This window comes from Geotrypetes seraphini, chromosome 6 (genome assembly GCF_902459505.1).
Source record: "Geotrypetes seraphini chromosome 6, aGeoSer1.1, whole genome shotgun sequence".
Classification (NCBI taxonomy): Eukaryota; Metazoa; Chordata; class Amphibia; order Gymnophiona; family Dermophiidae; genus Geotrypetes; species Geotrypetes seraphini.
Genome location: NC_047089.1, coordinates 146,588,014 through 146,614,330, shown reverse-complemented (window position 1 = coordinate 146,614,330; position 26,317 = coordinate 146,588,014). Strand labels below are relative to the sequence as shown.

The following is a 26,317-nucleotide window of genomic DNA, read 5'->3' as shown; positions in this document are numbered from 1 at the left end:
CTCTATTCTTTCATGTTACATTCCCCTGGGTTAAGAGCAATCACGTTCTGACGTGGATAAACCACGTGTTTTGGAACAGCAGTCTAGGCCTGGCCAGGTGTTCAAACTTTTGGAATTGTACCATGGCGTCGCATGCACAAAAATCATTGTCTTTGACTGAACGTGTCCACCTTGCTGGACAAAAATCATTGTCTTTCGCTGAACATGTCGATGTCTTAAAGAGACTTTACCAAAGGGAGAGTCAGGTCTCTATTGCAAAATATTACAGTGTTCATCCTAGCCAGATTTCTCGGATTTACAAAAAAAAAAAAAAAAAGCAAGCCATATTTTTAAACACTGGCAAAACAACAGCAATCCTACCAAAAAATGTAAAAGAATTAGGAAGGCTGGAGACATTGAACAGGCATTGCTGCGATGGTTTGCTGAAGCTTGAAGTAGACAACTGCCAATCAGTGGACCTCTGCTGACGGAGAAAGTGGCACAGTTATCTGAAGAACTGTGCGTAGAAGACTTCAAAGCAACAAACGGATGGTTAGAGAGGTGGAAAGTTCATTAACGGCATAAAATTTAAGAAGCAGCATGACGAAAAACAAGACATGGATGAGTTTGGTGCAGAAAGATGGTCATTGAAGTGTTGCCATCAGTCATTGGTGGATATGAACCATGTGACGTTTTCAACGCCGATGAGACGAGTCTGTACTGGCGTGCCATTGCTGATGGAACATTGGCTTTCAAACACAGTGAAACTGTTGGCTTCAAGGTGCCAAAGGAATGATTGACATTGCTGCTCAATTGCAATATGGACAGTAGTGAAAAGCTCAAGCCACTGGTGATTGGGAAGAATCGAAATCCTCGGTGCTTCAAAAACATTAAATGCCTGCCTGTTGAATATAAAAGTAACAAAAACACATGGATGACAGTGACATTGTGGATTGAATGGTTGCAGAAGCTTGACAATCTGGAAATGGCCAGATAACTCCTTTTGTAATCCACCTTGAACTGCAAGGTAATGGCGGAATAGAAATCACTAATGTAATGTAATCTGATGAGAAGGCATAGGAGGCACATTGTAATACTGTGTGATAACTGTGCAGCACACAGCAATGACATAAGACTAACCAACATCAAACTCGTGTTTCTGATGCCAAACACGACCTCTTTGATCTAGCTGATGGACCAAGGGATAATCTCAAACTTCAAACGTCATTACAGGTTACTCATTCTAAGATATGTGATAGCAGTGATTGATGCAAGCACGAAATCTAGCCCCTGAGCTGCTGAGTTTGCGAGAAAAATGACAGTGCTCGACTCTCTTCATGTGGTACAGGAGGCATGGAGTTGAGTCTCATCATCAACGATTTCAAATTGGTATCGGCAGGCGAGCTTTGTTCATGCATCTGATGAGACAACTAAAGCTGACACTTCGTCCACTGAACTCCCAGTTGGATTCTTGTCACAAGAGTTTGAGCTGCATGTTGCCTTTGACAATGATGTGCCCACATCATCTGATAGCACTAATTCCGATATCTGTACAGTCATAAAGGGCACTGCAGACAACAAAGAGTCTGATGAAGATGAAGCTACTGCTGCTGTCATCATGACTAATGAACCACCTGTAGAGATTGTTTCCTTGTCGGACTCGCTGAAGTCCCTACACACGCTGCGTTGTTATCTGGAGATAAATGGATGCCACGACTATGGACAGTTTTACAGCATCAGTAGTCCGATGCACAGCCTGAATCACGCAAACTGCGTGCAGAAAACAATGACTGATTATTTCAGTAGAATGTTGTTTAAAAAAAGGTTTACAGTACAAAAAAAGGTTTATGTACAGTATTGCATTAGACGGAACAGTGCTGTTTCTATAACTGAACTTTATTATATTGTATTCGGTGTGTTTTTATTGAATAAAAGTTTTATTGCATTTGACTACAGTGTACTGTGGAGGTTGTGACCCAGATCCTGAGACAGTATGATGAAGATTCGAGAGAACTATCATCGGCAACAAGACATGGGTACTCCGATTAAGCACACACTCCATTTAAGCGCATGTGGCGATCCGGTCCGAAGGGCTTGTACTTAAGCGGAATCGACTGTACACCTCTCTATTTCATTCCAACATTTTCCCTAAGAAATGGGCTCAAGGCTTTCTACCCAGCATTGTCAAAGTGTAGAATTCTCCCTTCTGCAAATACACTACCATTATAACAAAAAATACAAAGTTGTGAGGCTGTTCATTTTAGCCCTTGTTATTTCTTTTCATTATGTAATTGTTTTATACGGATTGTTATATGTTCTTTTCCAAAAACCAATAAAAATATTTGAAATCAGTTTCCAGAACTATGAAGTCTTAGAATTCTAACTCATCAATGATTGAGAGAAGTCATACTGCAGTATTTTTTCCACAAAGGACACGTTTTGAGATTTTCCTCCTTCAGCTTACCCTCTGAAATGGTGTTTCATTTTTTTTTTTTTTTTTAAATAAAAAAAATAATTTACAGCCAAAATCCAAAATTATAGTTGTATAGGGAGGGAGCCTAAACTGTGCATAGGCTTTTCTTCTTTAGTGTCCCAATCAGCCAACCCAGCAGCCTGCTATTGCTGTCCCTGGAACTGTTAGCATGGAATGTTGCTACTATTTGGGATTTTGCCAGTTACTTGTGACCTGGATTGACCACTGCTAGAAGCAGGATACTGGGCTACATAGACTGGGCTACATAGACTAACAATCTGCCTTAGAATGCTTATTCTTATTTACAACAATGAAATATGAAAACAAGTTTTGAAGGGACAGAGGAACTTATAGCAACAGCATCTTTGCAACTGCATCTAAAAGTGTAAAGTAACACTTTCATTTGGTTACAACAAAACTATGAGACTCCTTAGGACTGGCTACCTAAAGATGCATTACCTTGGAGATAGTAAAGGTAGTCTAGCTTGGAACACCAACTTCTGCAGATCTAAATATAGAGACACTATAACAGACCATTTAATTATTCACTTTCAAAGCCACTCTCAGCAGCCAATTAGCTAGTGGTTCTGCACGGGCAGGAGCGAAGGAAGGTCGCTCCCGCCGCATCACTGATGACATGGCAGAGGGAATCCTTGGTGAGGCAGGCCATGAACAAGCCTGTTCAGGGCCTATGTCTGCTAGCTGTCCACTACTTTAGGAGGCCCTGGAGATATGTCAGGCCTCATTGGGGGGGGGGGGGGGGAGCTGTTAACTGAAGCGGTGGGTCCGATTTGGGGGAGAAATGAATTGATTCGATTCACTGAAGTGAATTGGTGAATCGGGCACTACTCAGTATGGACTTAGCACCATGAATCATGAAAGTTTTATGAGTGGGTAAAAATGTTTAAAGTGGGAAGAACAGATGTAACTGACAAAGGTCATTCTGGTTGCCCATCAACATCAGACACACAAAAGCACATTGATAGAGCAGATGCCTTGATTAGAAAAGACTGACAGATAACGGTGTCTCAAGGAACTGAAAGGGACTATAGCTGAACTGTTTCAACTAATAGCCAATCTGTCGATTGAATCGGGAAAGATTCCGGAGGACTGGAAGGTGGCGAATGTTATGCCGATCTTCAAAAGAGGTTCGAAGGGAGACCCGGGAAACTACAGACCGGTGAGTCTGACCTCAGTACCGGGAAAGATGGTAGAGGCCCTGCTAAAAGACCACATCATTGATCACCTTGACGGACACGGTCTGATGAGGACCAGCCAGCACGGTTTTAGCAAAGACAGATCTGGTTTGACCCACTTGCTGCACTTCTTCGAGGGAGTAAACAGGCAGATAGACAAAGGCGACCCGGTCGACACTCTATATCTGGACTTTCAGAAGGCGTTCAACAAGGTTCCGCATGAACGATTACTTCAGAAAATTGCGAGCCATGGAATTGAGGGTGAAATACTCGCATGGATTAAAAACTGGCTGGAGCATAGGAAACAGAGAATGGGGGTAAATGGACAGTACTCGGACTGGAAGAGCATCTCGGTGCTTGGACCCGTGCTCTTCAACATCTTTATAAATGATCTGGACATTGGTACAACAAGCGAGGTGATTAAATTTGCAGACGATACGAAGTTATATAGAGTAGTGAAGACACAGGGGGATTGTGAAGATCTGCAACGTGAAATAATCAAGCTCAAGAAATGGGCATCGACATGGCAAATGAGGTTCAATGTGGATAAGTGCAAAGTAATGCATGTCGGGAACAAAAATCTCATGCATGAATACAGGATGTCCAGGGCGGTATTTGAAGAGACCTCCCAGGAAAGGGACTTGGGAGTTCTGATTGACAAGTCGATGAAGCCTTCAGTGCAATTTGTGGCGGCAGCAAAAAGGGCGAACAGAATGCTAGGAATGATAAAGAAGGGGATCATGAACAGATCGGAGAAGGTTATCATGCAGCTGTACCGGGCCATGGTGCGCCCTCACCTGGAGTACTGTGTCCAGCACTGGTCACCGTACAAGAAGAAGGACACAGTACTACTTGAAAGGGTCCAGAGAAGAGCCACTAAGATGGTTAAGGGGCTGGAGGAGTTGTTGTACAGCAAAAAATTAGAGAAACTGGGCCTCTTCTTCCTCGAACAGAGGAGATTTAGAGGGGACATGATCGAAACATTCAAGGTACTGAAAGGGATAGACTTAGTAGATAAGGACAGGTTGTTCACCCTCTCCAAGGTAGGGAGAATGAGTGGGCACTCTCTAAAGTTGAAAGGGGATAGATTCCGTACAAACATAAGGAAGTTCTTCTTCACCCAGAGAGTGGTAAAAACTGGAACGCTCTTCCGGAGTCTGTCGTAGGGGAAAACACCCTCCAGGGATTAAAGACAAAATTAGACAAGTTCCTGCTGAACAAGATCGTACGCAGGTAGGGCTAGTCTCAGTTAGGGCGCTGGTCTTTGACTAGAGGGCCATTGCATGAGCGGACTGCTGGGCATGATGGACCGCTGGTCTAACCAAGCAGCGGCAATTCTTATGTTCTTAATTGGCAGCAAGTTTGAATATCAGCTTTGGATTTGCATTTGTCATAATGCATTATGACTTGGTATACAGGAAAGTCTGCATACAATGGGTTTTCAAACAGCTTACTGATCTGCACAAGCAACAGCATGTGGAGGTTATGACCCAGGTCCTGAGACAGTATGAAGAAGATTTGAGAGAACTATCACCGGTGACAAGACATGGGTACATCCAGATCTGTGGAGTCGGAGGAAATTTCAGGTACCTGGAGTCGGAGTCAGAAGTACAAAAAACTGAGGAGTCGGAGTCGGAACATTTATCTACCGACTCCATTTTTGAACTTGGCATACCAATCACGAGCGATTCTTTCAGCTATAGCACCCACTTTATACGCAGCACAAATGTTGCGAGCAGCTTCTGCGGCCTTAGAACCTTGATTAAAAGCAAAAAGAAGGTGGTGTCTAAAATGCTCATTTCACTCAACTTGGCATTCCCTTTTAACGATCTGAAAATTAACCAGTGCTGTGGAGTCGGAGTCGGAGGAAATTTCGGGTACCTGGAGTCGGAGTCGGAGTCTGAAGTACAAAAAACTGAGAAGTATGACTCAGAACATTTATTTACTGACTCCACAGCCCTGGGTACATCACTGCGACCCAAAAAGCAAAAGACAAAGCATGATGAAGTAAAGGAAGCCATGCTCACTTGGCTTCAAGAGCAGCCCAAAAACTTCTCTGCAAGAATGCAGAAGCTATTTGAACAAATGCATCGCCTTGCATGAGGACTATATGGAAAAGCAGTATGTTCAACTGCTCACAGTTATTTCTATTAAAGGCGTTAAATGTATTTGGCCTTTACTTTTTGTTTTATCCTCGTAGAATACTAGTGCAAAGCTGTGTTGGTGTCCCATTCGGGCCCTTAGATTCTTAGACTAAAATCACCTCATTATTCCAACTTTCTGCAAAATTATCTTAGAAACCACTCGAAGCACAATGGCTAGTTTAAGCTGGCTTGCCTAAGTGCATTGTGCAACACATGCACCTGATAGCATTCTATAAGTTGTGTGTGTAATTTGGCAATGCACCCATTGACAGCCCAAGCTTTGAGTGGCCTAGTAGTTACAACAGCTGCCTCAGCACCCTGAGGTTGTGAGTTTGATTCCCATTGCGGCTCCTTGTGACTCTTGGCAAGTCACTTAATCCCTCTATTGCCCCTGGTACAAAATAAGTACCTGTCTAAAATATGTAAAGCGCTTTGATTGTAATCACACAGAAAAAGCAGTATATCAAGTCCTATCCTCTTATCTTACCTTTACCCCACAGACTTCAAACTGAAGCTCAATTCAGAAAAAACTAAATTCTTCATAGCCTCGCCACACGCACAGAATACGACAACATCACTACACATTAACAATCTAAACTACCCCATTCAACCAACGATGAAGATCCTAGGAGTAATACTAGACCAAAGCCTAACCATAAAGGACCACATAGACTCCTTAATCAAGAGAGGATTCTTCACTCTCTGGAAACTTAAGTCCATTAAGGCGTACTTCCACACTTCAGCTTTCAGAATGCTAGTACAATCCCTAATACTAAACCACGGGACTATTGCAACATCACCCATCTGACGATCCCCCAGAAGCAAATGCAAAGACTACAACTGATACAAAATGCAGCAGTCAGGATGATTTTCGGGCTGAAGAAGTCCGATCACATAACCCCCTCTTACCGACTCCTACACTGGCTGCCGATGGAGGCGCGCACAAAGTTCAAGCTAGGATGTCTCTGCTTCAAAGTATTAAATGGTCTAGCCCCAAAATACATCACAGATCTCTTCTCATTCCCAACCAACAGACACGAAAGAAAAACACACATGAAATTTGTCTCCCCACCGGCCAGAGGGTGCAAATATAAGAGACACCATCAACAACTGCTATCTTATCAAGCAGCCATATGGGGTAAAGACCTAGAAAAACTCATTGCACACACAAACAATTACGAAGAATTCAGGAAACACCTAAAAACTTACCTATTCCTGAAACACCTAGGCAACGAACCGGAACATCAACCCCCTCGTAACATCATCACATAACTAAACTTGCAAACTGTTAACCCCAAACCCGAATCACTAACTACGAACACTCTACTCAAGTCACGGAATATTTCTACTTCTGAACAAACAGCTTGGCACTTCCGGGCCTTGCAACACACAAACTGTTGTTAACATTATTAATATTATCAGATGTAGCCTGCTTGACTCTTTAAGTCACTGTACGAGAAGTATACTGCTATAATCTTTAATTCATTGTACGTAAAGTTTCTCTTTATTGTATTGAGATGTACACTGCTAACTCCTTAATTCATTGTACGTAAAGCCTCTCTTTATTGAATTTACATTTTCTTTTATTGTATTCACAATCTCTTTTACTGTAAACCGCCTAGAAGTCGCAAGATAGCTGGCGGTATATAAAAATAAAGTTATTATTATTATTATTATATATACCCCTCTTGCAGTTACACACTAAGCAACTCTGGGACACTCTTTATAGAATAGCACTTATACCATAAATACCAATTGCTGTGCCATCGACATGCTGAAGTGCTAGTATTCAATAAACTATGCCCACACTTTGCGCCTAAAAGGGCCAAGTTATTGAATGCGAGGGCAAATGCATAGACTGAGGTGCTAAACAGTTCTAAAAACATGCTAAAATTTTGGAAAATAAAATTTGTCACCTCTCGTACTCTTTCAGTAGGTTCATAATGGGACTTAGGTTCAGAGGTATGGTAACTTTGTTTGCTCCTCTCCTGTTGGGCTGGCTGCTGTTGTGGTTGTGTCTGTGGTGGCTGCTGAGGCTGTGGTTGTGGCTGGGGTGGAGGCTGTGGTTGTGGCTGTTGTCTGTGGTCATGTTGCAGAGACAGAAGGTACGCTTGTTCCTGTTGCAGTTGGCGTTGAAGCCGTTCAGCCTGTCGATGTTCTTCCATTTCTCGCCATCTATATTCCTTAGAGAGCCAGAAAACATTAAGAGCAGTTAATGCACAGAATGCGTCTTCATATGACACTGAGTTATTGTGTACATTTTGAAATGAACAGTCAGTAGGCAATAAAAGTAGAAGCTACATATATTGAACCTGTGTATTTCATTGGCCTATACTAAGCAAGTCAGACTAGTTCTTGCAAAACAAACTCATATCAAGTACATGAATTTGAACACTGAACTCAACAGCAAACTACAAAATTTTTATCTCCCAAATATTCGTGAAAGTTTGATTGTTATCAAATCTGTTCTTGGGGAAAAATAAAAAATACCCCTAACCATCCTTTCTCCTCCCTTATACAAAATGCCACATATTCTACATTACCTGGCACCATGATCCCAACATAAAATGGGAACGAAGAAATAAAAAGTATAAAGCCCAGTTTTATATAGTTCATCAAGGTTGGAAAAGTACATCACAATGGTAGCCTAGTAAACAAAAGATTCACTGAAAGTAGAGCCTTTTGTAAAAGACCTGTAAGGTCATGGTAAAAAATACATGTGTTATGGCAGCAAGTACACAAACAGCCATTTCATAAAACACACACATTAAAAAACAGCCACACAACACAGATTTTAATATGTATAAGTAAGGAACTAAACCACAACCTAAAGCTCAAAATTTTTAAATTTTTTTATAGTTTTAAACATTGGAAAAGAATACTTTTCTTCATAATCACTCCTCCAAAGACCAGGTCCAAACAAGTATTTAGCTGTCACTTATATATGACTCCGAAAAGATGTTAAATGCTGACAGGGAAATTTTTTGAAGAAAACACCTACTGTTGTTGCAAAATCAAAGTACACCGCAACAGGTCCCCTTTAAAATTGTGCATGTTGTGGCTATATATAAATGCAGGTGATCCAAGTTTCCAAGTTTATTAGGGATTTGTTATCCTACCTATCATAAATACGTCTAAGCAGCTTAAAAATTTGAGCTAAGGGAGGGGGTATATACTTGGTCAGGACATAACAGTGATGGAAGAAGGGAAGAAATACAATGTTTCAAAGGACAGTAGGGTAGGATTGAACAAGAGATAGGATATCTGTGTTCAGTTTGTCTCCCTTGTCACCATTAAGTGGAATTGCAGGAGGAGAAGTTAGGTGTAAGCATCAGAAAAAAAGAGAAGTTTTGAGAGCTGCTTTGAATTTATCTAGGGATGTTTGTAGTCTCAGATGGGGAGGAATAAGGTTCCAAAGCTCAGGCCTCTGAACTGAAAAAGTTGTGCTGCAAGCGGTATCCGAGATAATTTTGCAGAAAGTGGGAATGAAGTGATTTTGGTCTGAGGATCTAAGGGCCCGAACAGGACAATAAGAAGTTAGGCATATGTAAAGGTACAGAGGTGATTCAGTGATGCGTATCTTGAAGACGAGCAGTAGTATGTTATTTGGTGAGAAATGTGAAGATAGTGAGCAGATTTGAGTAACGGGGTAATATGATCGAATTTCCAATGTACTGTGATTAGTTTTATGGAAGTTTTGTATGAGTTGGAATTTTTTACAGTCTTTCAATCTGATGCCCTTGTTAAGTGAGTTGCAATAGTCCAAGCGGCAAACGACCAGGGAATGAACAAAAATGTTTAGAACAGATGGTTCTAGAAAATTACAAAATTGAGCGGACGTCAGAGTTTGTAAATGGAACATTGGACAACAGAAGTAATCTAGGCTCTGAAAGAAAGGCTGGAATCAAGGGTAAGCCCTAGTACTTGAGTTGTGGATACTAATGGAACTATATTAATAATAATAATAACTTTATTTTTCTATACCACCATAGTCAAACTGACTTCTAGGCGGTTCACATAGAAAGAAGGCTGGACAATCAGCGAATTACACAATGTAAGAAGAAGGAAGTTACATAATAATTAGGGAAGCATAGGGAAGGAATACATGAGAGAAAGAAATTACATAATACATTGGGGTTATAAGGGGAAAGAATATCTGAGAGAGGTCATCTGATTAGGCAAGGAATTTGTCAAATAGAGCGGTTTTAATTGATTTTTGGAATGTGTTGTAGGTCTGTCTGGCTGGCTTTATTTATGTGGTTTCCCAGCCAGGATTGCTGTCTGTTTGCTTGGAACATGAAGGTTCTGTCTAGGAAGGATTTGTATTTGCAGCCTGTGATCTCTGGGTATGCAAAGATGTTTTGTATGTGTGGGGTTGTGCAGAGTGAAGTGTGTTTGCAGGTAGGAAGGTGCTAGGCCCCAGACTTGTTTGTAACAGATACATGCAAATTTGAACAGAATTTGCGCCTCCATAGGTAGCCAATGTAATTTTTTGTAATAGGGGCTAATGTGGTCTTTTTTCTTCAGTCCGAAGATCAAGCGATCTGCAGTGTTTTGCACTAATCTTAATTTTTGTACTGTTTTTTGGGGGATACCCAGGTAGGCGATGTTGCAGTAATCTAGGGTAGATAGGATCAGCGATTGCACCAGTAATCTAAAGGATGTTGTGTCAAAGTATTTTTTGATATTCCTTAGCTTCCACATCGTGTAAAAGCATTTCTTCACCAGTTATGGGGATTAGGATGGTTATATCATTTGCGTATATGTAGTGCTTTAGGTTTAGTTTTTGTAGTAGGTGACCTAAGGATGCGAGGTAGATGTTGAATAATGTGGGTAATAGAGGGGAGCCTTGAGGTACCCCTGAAGGGTTTTTCCATGAGTTGGAGTAATTTCCGTTGCTGGTTACTCGGTAGGATCTGTTTGTTAGGAATTCTTGGAACGATTTCATTACCTTTCCCGAGATTCCTATTGCGTCAAGGCACAGTAGCATGATTTTGTGGTCTACTAGGTCGAACGCACCGCTAAGGTCTAGTTGCAGAATCAGTGCGCTTTTGCCTTTGCTGAAAAGATCATAGAGGTGGTTTAGTATGGAAGCTATGACAGTTTCTGTACTGTATCCTTTCCTGAAGCCTGATTGGTGTTCACTGAGAGTGTTAAATTTGTCTATGTAGTCTGTTAGTTGTAGGTTGACCAATCTTTCCTGTAGTAATAGGGTCTGTAATTGGTTGTTAGTGCTGTTGAGGATTTTTGATTTTTGGGGATAGGAGTAATCAGTATGTGCCCCATATCCTTCTTTAAGGTTCCGTTTGTAAGGGCAGTTGTTAACCAATTGAATAGTTCCATTTTGAATTCAGGGGGGGCAACTGTCATGAGTTTAGGGGAACATTCGTCGAGTAGGCAGTTAGATTTGGTATATTTGCTGAATAAACCTAGAAACTGGTGCCAGTTTGGGAATTCGAAGTGATCCCAATTCATGTCTGCTCTGGGAACCTGATCATGGGGTTCAAGGTATTGAAGTGTATTGGTTGTGGGTGTGGGAAGAGTAGTTCTTAGGTCAGTGATTTTATTTTTAAAAAAGTTAGCTAGGATTTGAGCGGATGGGGGGTTCTCATTGTCCTTTTTCAGGATTTGTGTTGTGTCTATTAACGTTTTTACCAGTTTGAATAATTCTCTATTGTTTATTTTTGTTGAACCAATTTTTTGTGCGTAGTGTATTGTGCGTTTTTCTTTGATCAGATTTTTTTATATTTTCATTTTTGGGTTCCAATTTGTCTTGTCTGTTTCATTGTTTGTTTTTTGCCAGATTCTTTCCAATTTTCTTAGTTCCTGTTTGTTGGTTAGTAGTTCTGAGTCAAACCATTCGTTTGGTGGTCTATCTTTCTTTCTGTATGTTTGGTATGGGGCTATTTGGTCTAGGAGGTCTTTGCTGAACTTTTCCCATCTTGTTGGGAATTCCTGTATTTCGTTGGTGGTGGGACGTAGCTCATAGTGAGCCCAGAATTCTGTTGGGTTTATGGTACCACGACTAGTTATTGTTTTTGTGTTTTTATTTTTGTGTTTCGGTTGTGAACTCTTTTTTTGCCAATGAAGGTTGAAATTGCCAATATAGTGGTCCAAGTTTCCAAGTTTATTAGTTTTTAATATCCCGATCATAAAACAAATATCTGACCGGTTAACAATAAAAATTTTAATATAGATTAGAAAGAAATAGTGGGGGTGTGTATAAATAATTAGGGAAAACATATATGACACTTACAGACAGACTAGACAGTGAGGGTAAGTTGGGAGGAGAAGAAAAGTTACATAATTGTTAGAGGAAAATGAGATAGAGGAATGGGAAAAAACATGAAGGATGAGGGTGCATGGAAAAAGTGATGCATACTGAAGAAAGTTGGTTTCTTAGAGTATCTGATAAATTAAGATTTATCGAAGGCATCTTGAAATAGATAAGTTTTAAGATGGATCTTGAATTTGGGTAGATGAAGTTCATCACGGATATATTGAGGGAGAGAATTCCATAAAGTGGGAGCTATTATAGCATAATTAGTTTTTCTGGTATAATAGGAGTCTTTTAAGGATGGAATGAAAAGAAGTTTTTGGTCAGTGGATCTTAAAGAACGGGGCGAGCTTTGAGGTATCTGGTCTGACCAGATGCATTTTTTCCAGGTCCCTGTGTAGTATTGTATTTTCGGATCAAGGATTTCTTTTTGAGAGAAAGTGACTATGTCTAGTTTGTGTCCCTTTTCATGGGTTATCTCTGTGTCTGGAATTGGAAAATCGAGTGACAATAGGAAGTTGGCAATTTCGGTTACTTCTGGCTTTCCCTTTTGTTCTAGGTGTATATTTATGTCCCCCAGGAGAAGATTGTATGATCCTTTTAGTGTGTTAACGGTTAGGAATTCGAAGAATTCATCTCTGGCATTTGACCATTTTTTGGGTGGGATGTAGAATAGGGTAGCAGTCAGTGATTCTTCTAGTTTGGCATTGGTGATTTTGCAGGTTAGTATTTCAAGGTTTTCTGATGTTTTGGAGTCTGTCTTAGTGTAGTTAAAGGGTTCTTTTAGTATGATCGCTAGGCCACCTCCTTTTTTCCAGCTTCTAGATAATGGGAGTATTTTGTATCCCTGTGGTAGAATTTCTTTCATGATGATGTCTGTGTCTGAGATCATCCATGTTTCTGTTAGAATAGGAAATCTGGCTTTGTTTGTGATATCCAGTCGTTTATTATGTGTGCTTTGTTTCTCACGGAGCGGGTATTTAGATAGTATCCAGTGATGTTTCCATAGTTGGTTGGGGTGGGAGTTTCAGAATATATTATCTTTTTTAGGTTTCCATTTTTGGTCTGGTTCTTGTGTGGTTTGCGGTTGGTGTTTATCACTGGGATTTGAAGTGGGCCTTGTTCTGGGTAGATTTTTAGTGGTTGGTGGGGGTTTGTTGCTTTGGATATTTTGGCTGGTCTGTGCCAGGTGGGATGGTTGTGAATGGGTTGATGGATTTGTCTTCATAGGCCCAGCATCTAGAGCAGATAAGGAACAGTATCCCTAGTAGTAGTTGGTGTTTGTTGAAAATTGCCATGTTGTGTGAGGTGCAGTGGGATGCAGGTTGTATCAGGTAGTAATTGGCAGTACAGGCTATACATGCGGTAGTAGGCTATGCATGCGGTAGCAATCTAAACATGTGGTGGTAGGCTAAACATGCAGTAAGCAGGCTATACATGCAGTCTGTATGCAGCTATATATATAGTCTATAGATATTGTACAGGCATTATATGCAGGCTATACTGTCTATACATGCAGGCTATACAGTCTATACAGGCTAACCATGCGATAACAGGCTATATATGCGATAATAGGTTGTACATGTAGGTTAGCCATGCGATAGCAGGTTATGCATGCGATAACAGGTTGTATATGCGATAGCAAGCTATACATGCGAAAACAGGTTATACTTGCAGGCTGTATTGTCCATACGGCTAACCATGCGATAGCAGGCTATACTTCGAAAAACAGGCCATACATGAAGGCTGTACTGACTATGTAGGCTAACCATGCTATAACAGGCTATGCATGCGATAATAGGTTGTACCTAGAGTTAAGTAGGATAGGGAAGGAGAGCTTAACATCGTAGTGTTTATAGAAGAGAAATAATTTGAATTTCCCTGCATTAAGAAGTAATCTGTTTTTTTGCAAGCCAGGTGTTCAATATAGTATTGATGGAACTAGTCTGTGCTTGGTTGATTAGATCTAGAGTGCTCAGAATCTGAATATCATCAGCGTAAATATGAGGTAAAATCAAGGAACTATGTAGATATTAAATAGTGTAGGTGTAAGAATGGATCCCTGTGGGACCTCTAAAGAAAGGGTAAAAGACAGCGTGTATGCATGATTTGAGAGGTAAGAGCAGAACCATTCCCATGCTATACCTTGTAGGCCAAGTTCTTGATGTCAGTGAAGTAGGACTGAGTGATCTACAAGGTTGAAGGCTGCAGATAAATCATGGGACAAGAGGATTATCGATTTAGACTGATCTAAATGGTAGTGAATGTATGTTGTGATGCCTAGCAGAGTAGTTTCGGTGTAAATGTTAGATTTTAATATGTACATGAATAAATCAAACATTTGTTTTGTTGAAAAAATCCTGTAATTGGGCATGAACTATGGTTTCTATTATTTTTGCTATGAAAGGGAGATTTGCTATTAGGCAGTAGTTGGTGCAATCAGCTAACAGCTTTACTAAAATTGCTTCTCATACCTGTATGCCCATTTATGGGTCATGCATTTGATATACCGCCTTTCTGTTTACATATTATACTGTATACCGGTACATTTACACTTATAGAGCAGCTTTTAAATATATAGTGACTAACCCTTCTAAAATGATCTCCATATTTAACCTGGATTACTCTCAGGTCTCTCCCCATGTCTCGGGTAAACAGCATCCCCCGGGTCAGTGATTCCCAGACTTTGTACTTTAGGGCTCAATTTTGGTAACACAAAATCATATGACCCACCTCAAAAAAAAATGTAAAATGTTCTGTGAAAAAGTATGCTCTCGTTTTATTTTAAGGCTCAAAAGGGGATATGATAGAGACTTACAAGATCACAAAGGACATAGAGAAAGTGGAGAGGGACAGATTCTTCAAACTTTCAACAACTACAAGAACGAGAGGGCATTCGGAAAAATTGAAAAGGGACAAATTCAGAAAAAAATTCTTCTTCACCCAATGGGTGGTGGACACCTGGAACGCGCTTCCAGAGGGAGTGATAGGACAAGGTACGGTATTAGAGTTCAAGAAGGGATTGGACAATTTTCTGAAGGAAAAGGGGATAGAAGGGTATAGATAGAGGGCTACTACACAGGTCCTGGACCTGATGGGCTGCCGCGTGAGCGGACTGCTGGGCATTATGGACCTCAGGTCTGACCAAGCAGAGGCACTGCTTATGTTCTTAAAAGCAAATGTAATAGTCATTTAAAATTAAACAGTCCTGCTGCCCTGCTTTATATATTTTATTAATCTTGATTGAAAAGCTACAATGGTGCTTTGTTTTATTAAACACCTGCAAGTCTTCCAAAACCCACTAGTATATTCAGACCCAACATGCAGAAGCCTAAGCACTAGGAATGGATTAAATATGAAATGAAACAGGAAAGAAGAAAGTTTCCAAATAGTACACATCTTGGGCAAGAGGTCTTTTAATCCCAGAGCCACATTGTTCATGCGGTCAGCCAGGTGCAGCTGCATTCAGACAAACCCAGGGCTTGCCAAACATATTGAACCTGGTATTACAGGAGCAAAGGTGGTAAAGAAAGTTACCAGTAACATGGCCTGCTCATGGAGCAACTGTTGCTGTAGAATTTCCAAATGTCTTTGCTCCTCTTCCAGCTGTCTTCGGATATACTCCTGATGGGATACAATTAGTTAACAATAAATTGGCAATCAAAAAGCTAACAGAGCTATCTGAATGAGAACTACACTAATGTTCATAGCTTCTAAAGAAAACATACTTTGGGATTTCATATCTTTGTAAGGAATTCAACAATTCACATTGACTGAGATGTACATAATGTACTTGAGAACTGAAAACAGACAAAAGTTGGACAAAAATAGGCTGATCCACAAGCAGTAGGGTATACATCATCTTTGCTAATTAAATACCTGATGTGGCTCAATTTCAGAGACCACCTGCATCAGGAGTATGTATTCATAATTCTCTAAACATATGCTCAAACTACCTCCCTTACAATGCTGAGCCTATGCCAATAAATAAGTAATAATTATATTAGTATTTATGGATCGCTAATATGCCCCAGAAGAAGTTCAATGTAATTTACAATTTAGAAGAGCCTAGCCATATATCCAGAGATTATATTATTTTATTAGGGTTCATGACACAGATAACTTGGTTTGTGTAGGCATATGATTCTGGCACATGGTTTGACAAGAAGACTGGCTATATCTGGTATTGTAGTCTTAATATTACAGATTCTGTATGGGTGTCACTTTCCCGGTTTGTAGAGAACTTAGTCATCTATCAAGATAGGAGTGGTGATTTGTGTCTTGTTTGGTTTCTGGTGGTCATAATCTGTTTTGTTTTGTTTTTGGGGGCAAGGAGGGCAGTAAGTTATTTTCCGAATAGGTAGGTTTTTAGGCCTTTACAAATGTTTTGGTAGGTGGGAGTGTTCCTCAATTGTGCTGGTAAAGGATTCCGACATTTTGCTGCCAAGCATGGGAAGGTTGTAGAGTGAATAGTTTTGTATTTGGTTTTTCTAGGATTTGGGAATCTTATTCTTATGTGATTGCTGATCAGGCTGTATTTATCTTTGGGTGGTATTTCAATTAAATTCAACATGAAGTCTGGTGTTTCGCCATGAAAGAATAAAAAGATCAGTCTATACAGTTTAAAAATACACCTTCCTTTGAAGGGGAGCCAGTGTAGCTTGACGTACAGGGGTGTCACTTCATCTTGCTGCTATATTTTGAATTGTTTGTAGTTTTTTCCATATATATTCTTTGCATCCTACATAAAGGACATTGCAATAATCTAGATGGGATAGTACCGGTGACTGAACCAAGACCTGAAAGTTTTCTTTGGTGAAACAATGCTGAATTTTTCTCAGTTTTCTCAATGTTGTGAATATTTTATTGGTTACTGTTCGTGTTTGCATCTCCCAGGATAGGTTCTTGTCAAATATAATCCCTAGGATTCTCAGTTTGGATTCTAGTTTCAGTGGGGTTTTATGCAGCGTTATTTGAGTGTCATCATTGGTGTTTCTGGGTGAGCTTATCAGTAAAAATTTGTTTTCTTTATTTAGTTTCAAACCTCCAAAGGTTCTTAGGAACAAGCGAAATTAGTAGCACAGTGTAGTGCCTTGCATTAAAGACACTAGGGTCACCAGCACCATTTTAAACTTGGTACCTGCAAGGGTAGGAGCAACTGGGGATCACTCCTGTTCAAATCCCTAGGGACCAGAGATACTTAAAAGAAGGCCCGGAAGGAGTAGCGGGAGCCTTATGACTTACAGAGGGATCTTGGGTTGGTAGGGGGCACTTCCAGGTGATGACAACTAGACAGTGGGCCATCAGTTCTGGGGAGGGCTTCAGGTTGGGGGGGGGAATGGCTGAAATGGGAGGCTCTCTGATGGGGGAAGGGGACACTTTGCAATAACTTGATCCAGCCCTTTAAGATGCAGCCCAGGATGGATAGAACACTGCTTATGAGGTTGATGACAAACAGCATTATTCATATACCGCAGGAGTCTGTAACCCATCTGTGCTACAGCTGGTTGTTGACTCCCATTGTAAATCAAGGTGCGATAAAAGCCTGACTTCACTCCTAAATGTCTTCTGCTTTTCAAAAGTGAAGAAAACAACCCAACTTTCATAGATTTATTGAAATTAGTTTAAAAGCACATTGACTTTGTTGCTGTTTGGTAGAGAATATAGGTTTCAGGCAGAAATACATCACATGTGCATGAACTTTGTTGACTAAAAATGTTGACTATAAAGTCCAGATCTGCTGGCAGTAAGAAAAATCTCTGTGCTCTTTACCATACTCCATAGCTGGAAATGCACACCTGTGTGGTGGTTTTATAAAATTACTGAATTAGAAAAACACCACCAATAACATAGTTCCAACCTGGTACATAGCAATATTTCAAGGAAGTTCAAATCCAACAATATGCTCCAGCAATATCAGTGAAATGAATCTGATTCACCTCTTTTCCTGTTTTCATGGGTTCTATTTTTAGGTTTTTTGTTTTTAACATTTGACAAGAAACAAAAACCCAATGTATAAGTAGGTTGATTAAGACTCTAGGTTCTAGCAATTCTAGTTGCCGTAGCACTTGACATTCAGTATCAAATCTTATTTTACCAAGGAGATAACCAATGCCCGAGATAGCCTAAAGGCAGAGGAGGGTATAGACAGAAGAGTGGAGTCAATCTTGCTTTTTGGCAGACACAGCACATGGTGATAAAAGAAATGTGGTCTCAGTAGGCAATTAGGTAGATTAGGTGGGCTAAGTGATCCTCATCTGTCAGAAGCTACTGCTTTCTATCCTGCTAAAGGTCTATAACAGTGTTTCTTAAACCTGATTATGCATGACAGAAATTTGCATGCCTGCTACCTACTTTACAGGCAAATCTCACTTATGCATATGTATATTCATTAGGGATATCTTGAAAACCCAACTGGCTGGGGCTCCCCCAGGATAGATTTAAGAACCACAGATGTACAATATTACCACATATATTGAGGCTGATATTCAAAAGCATTTGCAGTGGTAGTGGTTTTGACTTCTTTTTTTATGCCCTCCTGAGGCAAGTGGTGGAGAGGAAATCAGTGATGGAATTCCAAAAGGTGTGGCATAAACACAAAAGATCTCTAATTAGAACATGAATGGTATAAATTAAAGAACTAAGGCCAGTACTGGGCAGACTTGCACGGTATGTGTCCCACATATGGTGATTCGGTACACATTAGATGGGCTGGGGAGGGCATCAGTGGGAACTCCAGTAACTTGGAACATGAGGACATAACTGACCAGGCTTTACAGTAGCTATCTTGCAAATAATGAGATGGTTGGATAGGCTGGCGTGAGCTTGGACAGCAACTCCAGCAACTGGAACCTAAGACAGTACCATGTGGATTTTAGGGTCTATGGCTCAGAAATATCAATGAAAAAAAAGACAAGTTTATTTAATCATGAATTTATAATGTGTTTAATGGGCAAATAGGATGGATTGTTCAGGTCTTTATCTGCTGTCATTTACTAAGTTACTATGTAATAACCTGCAGTGCAAAACAACAAAAAGTGGAGGAACTGGAAAAAATATCCACATAAATCAAATAAAGTAATAAAATTCCAGTATAAATATGCACTGGTGGCAAATGCTTGATGCCTTAACCCCTGGTGAGTACTTAACTTCAAACAATTATAGCTAAATAGGTGAAAATGCTTCAGATGCTGCAAATGTTTGCTTTGCAGCATCTGAGGTGTTTTCCCCTATTTAGCTATAATTGTTTGAAGTTAAGTACTCACCAGGGGTTAAGGCATTGAGCATTTGCCACCAGTGCATATTTATACTGGAATTTTATTACTTTATTTGATTTATGTGGATAACCAGCAGTGCTACATAATTTTAGTAAAATAAAAATACAATAAAAAAATAGAATATAAAGTCAGCCCTATAAAAATATGATAGAATATAAAGTTAGCTCTATAAAAATATGATTTCACTTAACTTCATTATTTAACAATTTTTATTTTATTCCTGGGTAATAAGTGTTCTTTCTTAATTGCCTATGCCACAAAAGTATAGAAAATGATCATCAATCCCCTCAAACTTTGCTTTGTGACCAGGACATCGATATTCTGAAATTTACCTTTTTTGCAGAACATTCCAGATTGATTTCAAGCTGAGTAAACTTAAGAGGCCCTTTTACTAAGGCGCAAACATCTGGGAGATGCATTTTGCTATGTATATGGCCAATTTATCAAGACAAGAGGGGAAAAGTACTCCACAGAAGCATCTGCTAAGATGTGTGATACCTACAAGGCATAATTCGGCATGCCTGTTGGGGATCAAGACAAACCTTGGGCACCTCATTTCATATGCGAGCATTTTCAAAAATAACTCTGGAAGGTAAGACAATTTTGTTTCTCACAAGGATGGTAGTATTTTCTGTATAAAATTTCTTAGAATGTTTAATTTTAAAAAATATTTAAATTTTATAACCTTCAATGTTAATTGAAAATATATCATATATGAAATATGTTGCAAGAATCTCATACATTAATTAAAGATTAAATAAATTTATTGTTTTCATTACCACAATTTCAGTTTGACCTTCTACTGGATGGTAAAGAGAAGAAAAGAGAGCTATGATGTTTACCATCCCAAGAATTTGGAAGGAGCCCACTGACCACTCAAGCAACTGCTACTTCTCCATGGTGGACACTTCTAAACAACAAACTGGCAAGCATGCATCTGTAATAACATATCCAGGCATCCCTTTATCCATTGTCCCAGTACCACATTTCCCTAAATTCCCCAAACCTACTCCCCCAGAGAGAGAGCAGCAAGTCAGAGTGAAGGAGACATTGTAGAGCCAGTTTACAGTATCAGTGGTGCAGCTGATGAGAGAAACCCATACTATACAAACCAAAAAGATCTAAATAACTTGATCAGAGATCTTGGTTTCACCAAGACTAATGCTGAGCTTTTGACATTTAGGCTCAAGCAGTGGACCTTGTTAGATAAAAGCGTGCAAGTCACAGATCAGAGGAAGAGTCACCAAGCTTTTTCCACCTTCTTCACCCATTAAGATGGGCTCTGCTTCTGCCACAAGATGACCACTCTGTTTGAGGAAATGGGAATCACCTGTATCCCAAAAGAGTGGCATCTCTTCATTGACAGCTTTTCCAAGAGCATCAAAGCTGTGCTGCTTTCTAATCAGAAGTACCAGTCTCTTCCACTGGCTCACTAAGTGCACCTCAAAGGGGATAACAACAACATCAAGACCTTACTAGGCACCTTGAAGTTAAGATGAGTTTGGTTGGGAGATGTCAAAATGATGGCATTCCTAAAGTTTTCCTGCTATATCTGCCTTTGGGATAGCAGGGACACAAAAGCGCACTACCAAAGGAAGGACTGGCTACAATGGACAGAGTTCTCTGTGGGAAGAAATAATGTCAAATGGGAACCAGTGGTGGACTCCAGAAGGTGCTGGTGCCACCACTGCACATCAAATAGGGCCTAATTTGTCAGAGCTCTAGATAAGGTGCTGGCAGTCTTCAAGTATCTTAAAGACATCTTCCCTAATCTGTCTGAGACAAAAGATAAAGCTGATGATTTGTCAGACCACAGATAAAGAAGATCCTGAAGTGCAAGCAATTTCCCAAGAAGCTTACTAGGAAGGAGAAAGCAGCCTGGGACAGCTTTGTTACAGTGGTTGGGGGCTTCCTGGGCAATCACAAGGCCGAACACTACATGGAGTTGGTTGAGAATCTGGTGAAGAATTACAGTAAAATGTGCTGTAGGATGTCTCTCAAAGTTCATGTCCTTTGTGATCATCTTGAGACATTGAAGGAGAACATGGGAGCATACGTGAAGGAGCAAAGTGAGCGCTTCCATCAGCATATACTGGTCTTCAAATGCCATTACCAAGGATAATATAATGAGAACATGATGAAAGACTACATCTGGGGACTGATTTGTTAAAGTGACTTATAATATAATCACAAATCTCAAAAAACTCACTTCTAAATCTTCTGTGGTCATCTTTGTACAACTTCAATATAAATACATGTTAATTGTGATTCATATGTTGCTTTTAATGACTATGAGAATGAAAAGATGAAAATTCAGCATTTCCACATTTTAAATAGGTAAATGGAAAGATTTGACTATACTAGTCACAAAAGCAAAGTTTTATGGAAACAACAGACATTTTCTATACTTTTTAGGCATCAGCAATTAGGAAATTACACTTACTACCTAGGGACAAAATTTGTGTTACATAGCTTTTAAAGGGAATTAACTCAGCAACCACATTACTTCATCCACATATAACTTTGGCCTTCTCATTTTGCAAAAATTATACATGCAAAACAGGGGCAAGTTTTGGGGCAGAGCGAAGGCAGGGGCAAAAAAGCTTACATCTTTAACACAATTCAGCCTCTGAGAAAAATAAATTATTCAACCAAGTGGTGACAGGTAAATTGCAGGTCTTCATTTAAAAACATGTAACTATCTTTTTAATTTTGTTATGTGGATTTCAGCACTTGCACTTATATGGATGATGACACTAAAAATTAAAGTTGGATGGTAGCCACACCACTGCAACTGAACTTGTCATCTTTTGCACATTTCCACAAAGTCAGATAAAACCTTTGTCCAAGAAGAAGAGGAAGACAAAGACAAAAGCTATGTGGTTAAAATAATCCCAAATCCCATTAGGAGGTGAAAATCTAGTGCTTTAAAATTATAGATGAATAGTTTAAAGTTCTACAATTTTGGATGACAAACTGTATGGAAATGCCAAGATGAGGATTCCAATATAGAAGGAAACAAAAACAAAAAAGGATGAGCAGGGGAGTAGTTAATGGAAAACAAAACCCACTACCATGCGCAGAGGTTAATGTCAGCATTTTTTTTATTGATTTACTTACTTGTTCTCTTTCCCCCCTCCTTTTTTCTTCCTCTGCTCGCCTACGTTCTTCCTCTTCCTTACGTCTTCTTTCCATCTCCTCCATTCTTTTTTTCTCTTCTTGTTCTCTTCTCCTCTGCTCACGTTCTTGCTGTCGTCGAGCTTCTCGTTCCCGTCTTTGTTGCTAAAGCAAAATGCAATTAAAAATATACATGAAGTTTTATAACAGGAGCCTAAGACCAGGGCCAACACATGCAGAGAGTGCATTTGACCAATGAACCTTGCACTTAAACTGCTGACTCCCCTAACTTACACCTGCTCCATCAAACCCAACGTATTATCCATTCTTCTTCCTCTTTCTTTAGGACAGTATTGACAGAACATTTAATATGCATGAACATGGGTCAGCATGTCCTAATGCTGCATCCCTACCATTTGTTTTCAAATGTGCCTCCAGTACTAGCCTTAAGGGAAAAAAAAGGAAGAGGAAGAGCAATAAATAACCACAACATTGGTTTCAACCAACCTATCTGGCCAAATTCATTCATTCTTTCTTCAGCTGGTGGTCATGAGAATCCCTGCCTGCCATGCTGCTCCCTCCCACCAGTTCAAATGGCTATTTTTGCTGCCTTTCAAATTCTAGCACTCTAGGTACCTGTCTAAATTCACCAAGTGATAACATCAGCCCTGCCTGGATTTTTTTTTTTTTTTTTTTACCGAAACACTACAAAATTACTATGGGCCTCTTTTATCAAACCTGCACAGAAGTCCAATCAGTCCCTATGGGCTTCAGTGCATTTACCACACTGGCCCATGCTATTTGGCTTGATGAAAGAGGCTGTAGGGGTGATTCCTTCCTCACACCTAAGGTTAGGCCTCTCTCACTGATGTCAAGAAGCATGAACAATCTTTTGCAAGAAAAATCATCTTTGCTGTCTGCTGCCTGCCAGATGCATTCTGGGTAGGTTACAAGAACTATGTGTTTCTAGCCAAGGACATTTCACTATGGATACGTGCTCAGTTCCTGAAAAATCTGGAGGAGGTAGGAGCTGCTCTGCTGTTCTTATCTTCGGAAAGCACCTCTCAAGGCTTCGGGACAGAAAAGGCTATTGATTCAGGCTCTGTTTCTGGATTGGTCCTAATAGGTGTCATCTGACGAGAACTAAAGAGAAAGGTGTCTAATAATTACTAGTCTATGCTGGGATGTAAGGGAGCTTGGATCTTAGCATAGGTTTCTCTACATACACCTTCTAATAATTAAGAACTGATAAGTATCTCTTGTGACCTAGCTCTCGGATGAGAGTGAAAACAAAGAACTGCTTTTGAAACAGATCTATTTTCCATCACATAAGGAACTGTGGCTGACAGACTTTACAGCGTGCTCCAGTGAATATTGGACTCTTGCTGACCGGAAGAAATTCTACAACCTGCTACACTGAGGAAAACAGACGGATTCCATCTCCTCAATTCTGTTGAGGCCTGATCTGAGGGTGAGACAGGAATTATATTTTCTTATCAGCTGGGCTAGATAGAAATTCTATTAGTTTTTGGGAAAGGAGATGTTAAGTACTCTTGGTGATAAACTGTAATAGATTGCTGCTATAATCAGGACTTATTTTTATAAGGAATTACCGTATTTGCCGGCGTATAAGACGACTGGGCGTATAAGACGACCCCCTAACTTTTAGTTAAAATATAGAGTTTTGTTATATACTCGCCGTATAAGACTACCCCTTCTTCCGCACACCTTCTCTACCGCCCCGGGTGCAGCACAGCCGGCCAGGTCCCCTTACTTTTGTGGCACTTCCCCGACCGACCGATAACATCCCCGGTCCGACAAACCTCCCTGCCCTTAACCGCGAATCTAAATTACCTTCTTACAGCTGCTGTAAGAAGGTAATTTAGATTCGCGGCTACAGGGCAGGGAGGATTGTCAGACCCGGGCTGTTATCGGTCGGTCGGGGAAGTGCCACAAAAGTAAGGGAACCTGGCCGGCTGTGCTGCAACCGGGGCGGGGCGGCCGCCCCTCTCCCTTGGTAGCCACTCGAACCGCGAGGCTACTCTCCTTCTCCTTAACTGCCCTGCCTGCAGCACAGAGCCGAACGGAAGTCTTCCCGACATCAGCGCTGACGTCGGAGGGAGGGAGGGCTTTGTTTAAGCCCTCCCTCCCCTCCGACGTCAGCGCTGACGTCGGGAAGACTTCCGTTCGGCTCTGTGCTGCAAGCAGAGAAGGTAGGGAGAAGAAGAGCCGCGTACATCCAGAAGACTGAGCATCCAGCCCCGCAGGAGCCCTGCGACCCTCGGAGGCGTCCCCATGGGATCCCCGCGACCCTAGGGGGCGTCCCCACGGGATCCCCGCGACCCTAGGGGCATCCCCGTGCAGCTCTCTAAACAGTACCCGGCGTATAAGACGACCCCCGACTTTGGGGAGGATTTTAAGGTACTGAAAAGTTGTCTTATACGCCGGCAAATACGGTACCTAGTGTGTAAGAATTAGTTATATTTAAATTATTATGTAATAATTATGTGCTAAGAGATATATGTATACAGAGATATTGTGAACACATAATTAGTTATTATTTACTGCTGGCTTGTGATTTATATATTTTTATATCTATAATAAAATATTTCATATAGTTCTGTTCTCTGTCTTAGTATAAAATGGCAAAACAACGAATCCGTGGAGGTATTTATGGGTTGCCCTAGAAACTAGATATACACGACTTGTTTATGTAGCACTAATTTGTTATACCCATAAATCTACCTACAAGGCCCTATGTTTGGCCTTACTTCAGCCATGAAATGCTAGGCCCAAAACCAAGTATTCTTTTGCACACTTCTTAAAAACACAGCACGACCTATTGAAATAGTGTGAATTCTATATTTGTAAGTCCCCCATGTGAAATACCATTGCTTTGTAAGGAGCTATACATTGCCTACAAATTTTCACAGAAGTTTAAACTTACATAAACCTCAATATATGTGTGTAAAAGTCAATCATTACACAAACACTTTCTTAATTCTGCTATCTAAAAAAATTCAATTCAAACAGAATTAAAGTGGAAATTTCACAAATCAGGACAATATACATTTTCAATATGAAAGAATTATGCAAATATTCAAAAAGTAATTAAGAATAAAAAAACGAAATAAGTTGGAAGGCTGTGAAGCATTTTATTTTTTTACAACAGAAAGTGAAGCCTAAGGAAGAGAGTCATGATATGAAAGTAGGACAGAAATATCATGGAAATCAGAAATTCCCTGGAATCCCTTATCACTGAAAGGGTAGGGAATTCCAGAACTGCTTTCCAGCAATAGCAACCTAAATAGTAATTGAAATCAAGCTTACTATAGAATAGACCGAGAAAAGCAGAAGCCGAAACAATGGGAGATAAATGACTGGATTTAAGTAGCACCTGCAGTAGCACAAAGGAAGGGACAACTAGCCAGACTAAGTGGGTCTAATAGTCAACTCAATTTTTTTGCATTATAGTAGGTTATACATGCTTTTATTCTGCTCAGGAAAGCAGCTTAAAATGCTACAAAATATGACAAGAACTGCATACATGCTCCTTTATAAAAGTCCACTTATTGAAAAGCATTTAAAATGATGCTTTTACACAAAAAGTTGTTAAAAATATAGCACTTTGAAGAAATTAAAAAAAGAAAACCCACAACAATGAGCCAACACATTTAGTGAATTTTTTAAAACAGATTACCTAAAGTAGAAAGTGCAAGTAAACATCTTATTTTGGGGCTATTTATGAAGACAACAAAAGTACCTATACATTTCTCCTGCAATGTTGCTGCCAAGTTAAGAGAATTCTCTAATGTTTTCAATATGTAATTTATTATGTAATTCGCTTAGTATTT

The 26,317-nt window shown here is 40.1% G+C and overlaps 1 protein-coding gene across 5 annotated transcripts in view; it reads right to left on the bottom strand.

Moving 5' to 3' along the window:
• Positions 1–26,317, bottom strand: part of MAP4K4 (mitogen-activated protein kinase kinase kinase kinase 4) — a 447,614-nt gene that overhangs the window by 158,957 nt on the left and 262,340 nt on the right. For 4 of the 5 annotated variants that reach the window (XM_033948217.1, XM_033948220.1, XM_033948221.1 and 1 more), the window contains exons 13-15: positions 22,467–22,628; positions 15,607–15,693; positions 7,709–7,975 (exon numbers count right to left, since the gene is read on the bottom strand). In XM_033948217.1, coding sequence (XP_033804108.1) covers positions 7,709–7,975; positions 15,607–15,693; positions 22,467–22,628 — 516 coding nt within the window. The remainder of the gene's footprint in view (positions 1–7,708; positions 7,976–15,606; positions 15,694–22,466; positions 22,629–26,317) is intronic. The other variant, XM_033948219.1, reaches the window with a different exon arrangement.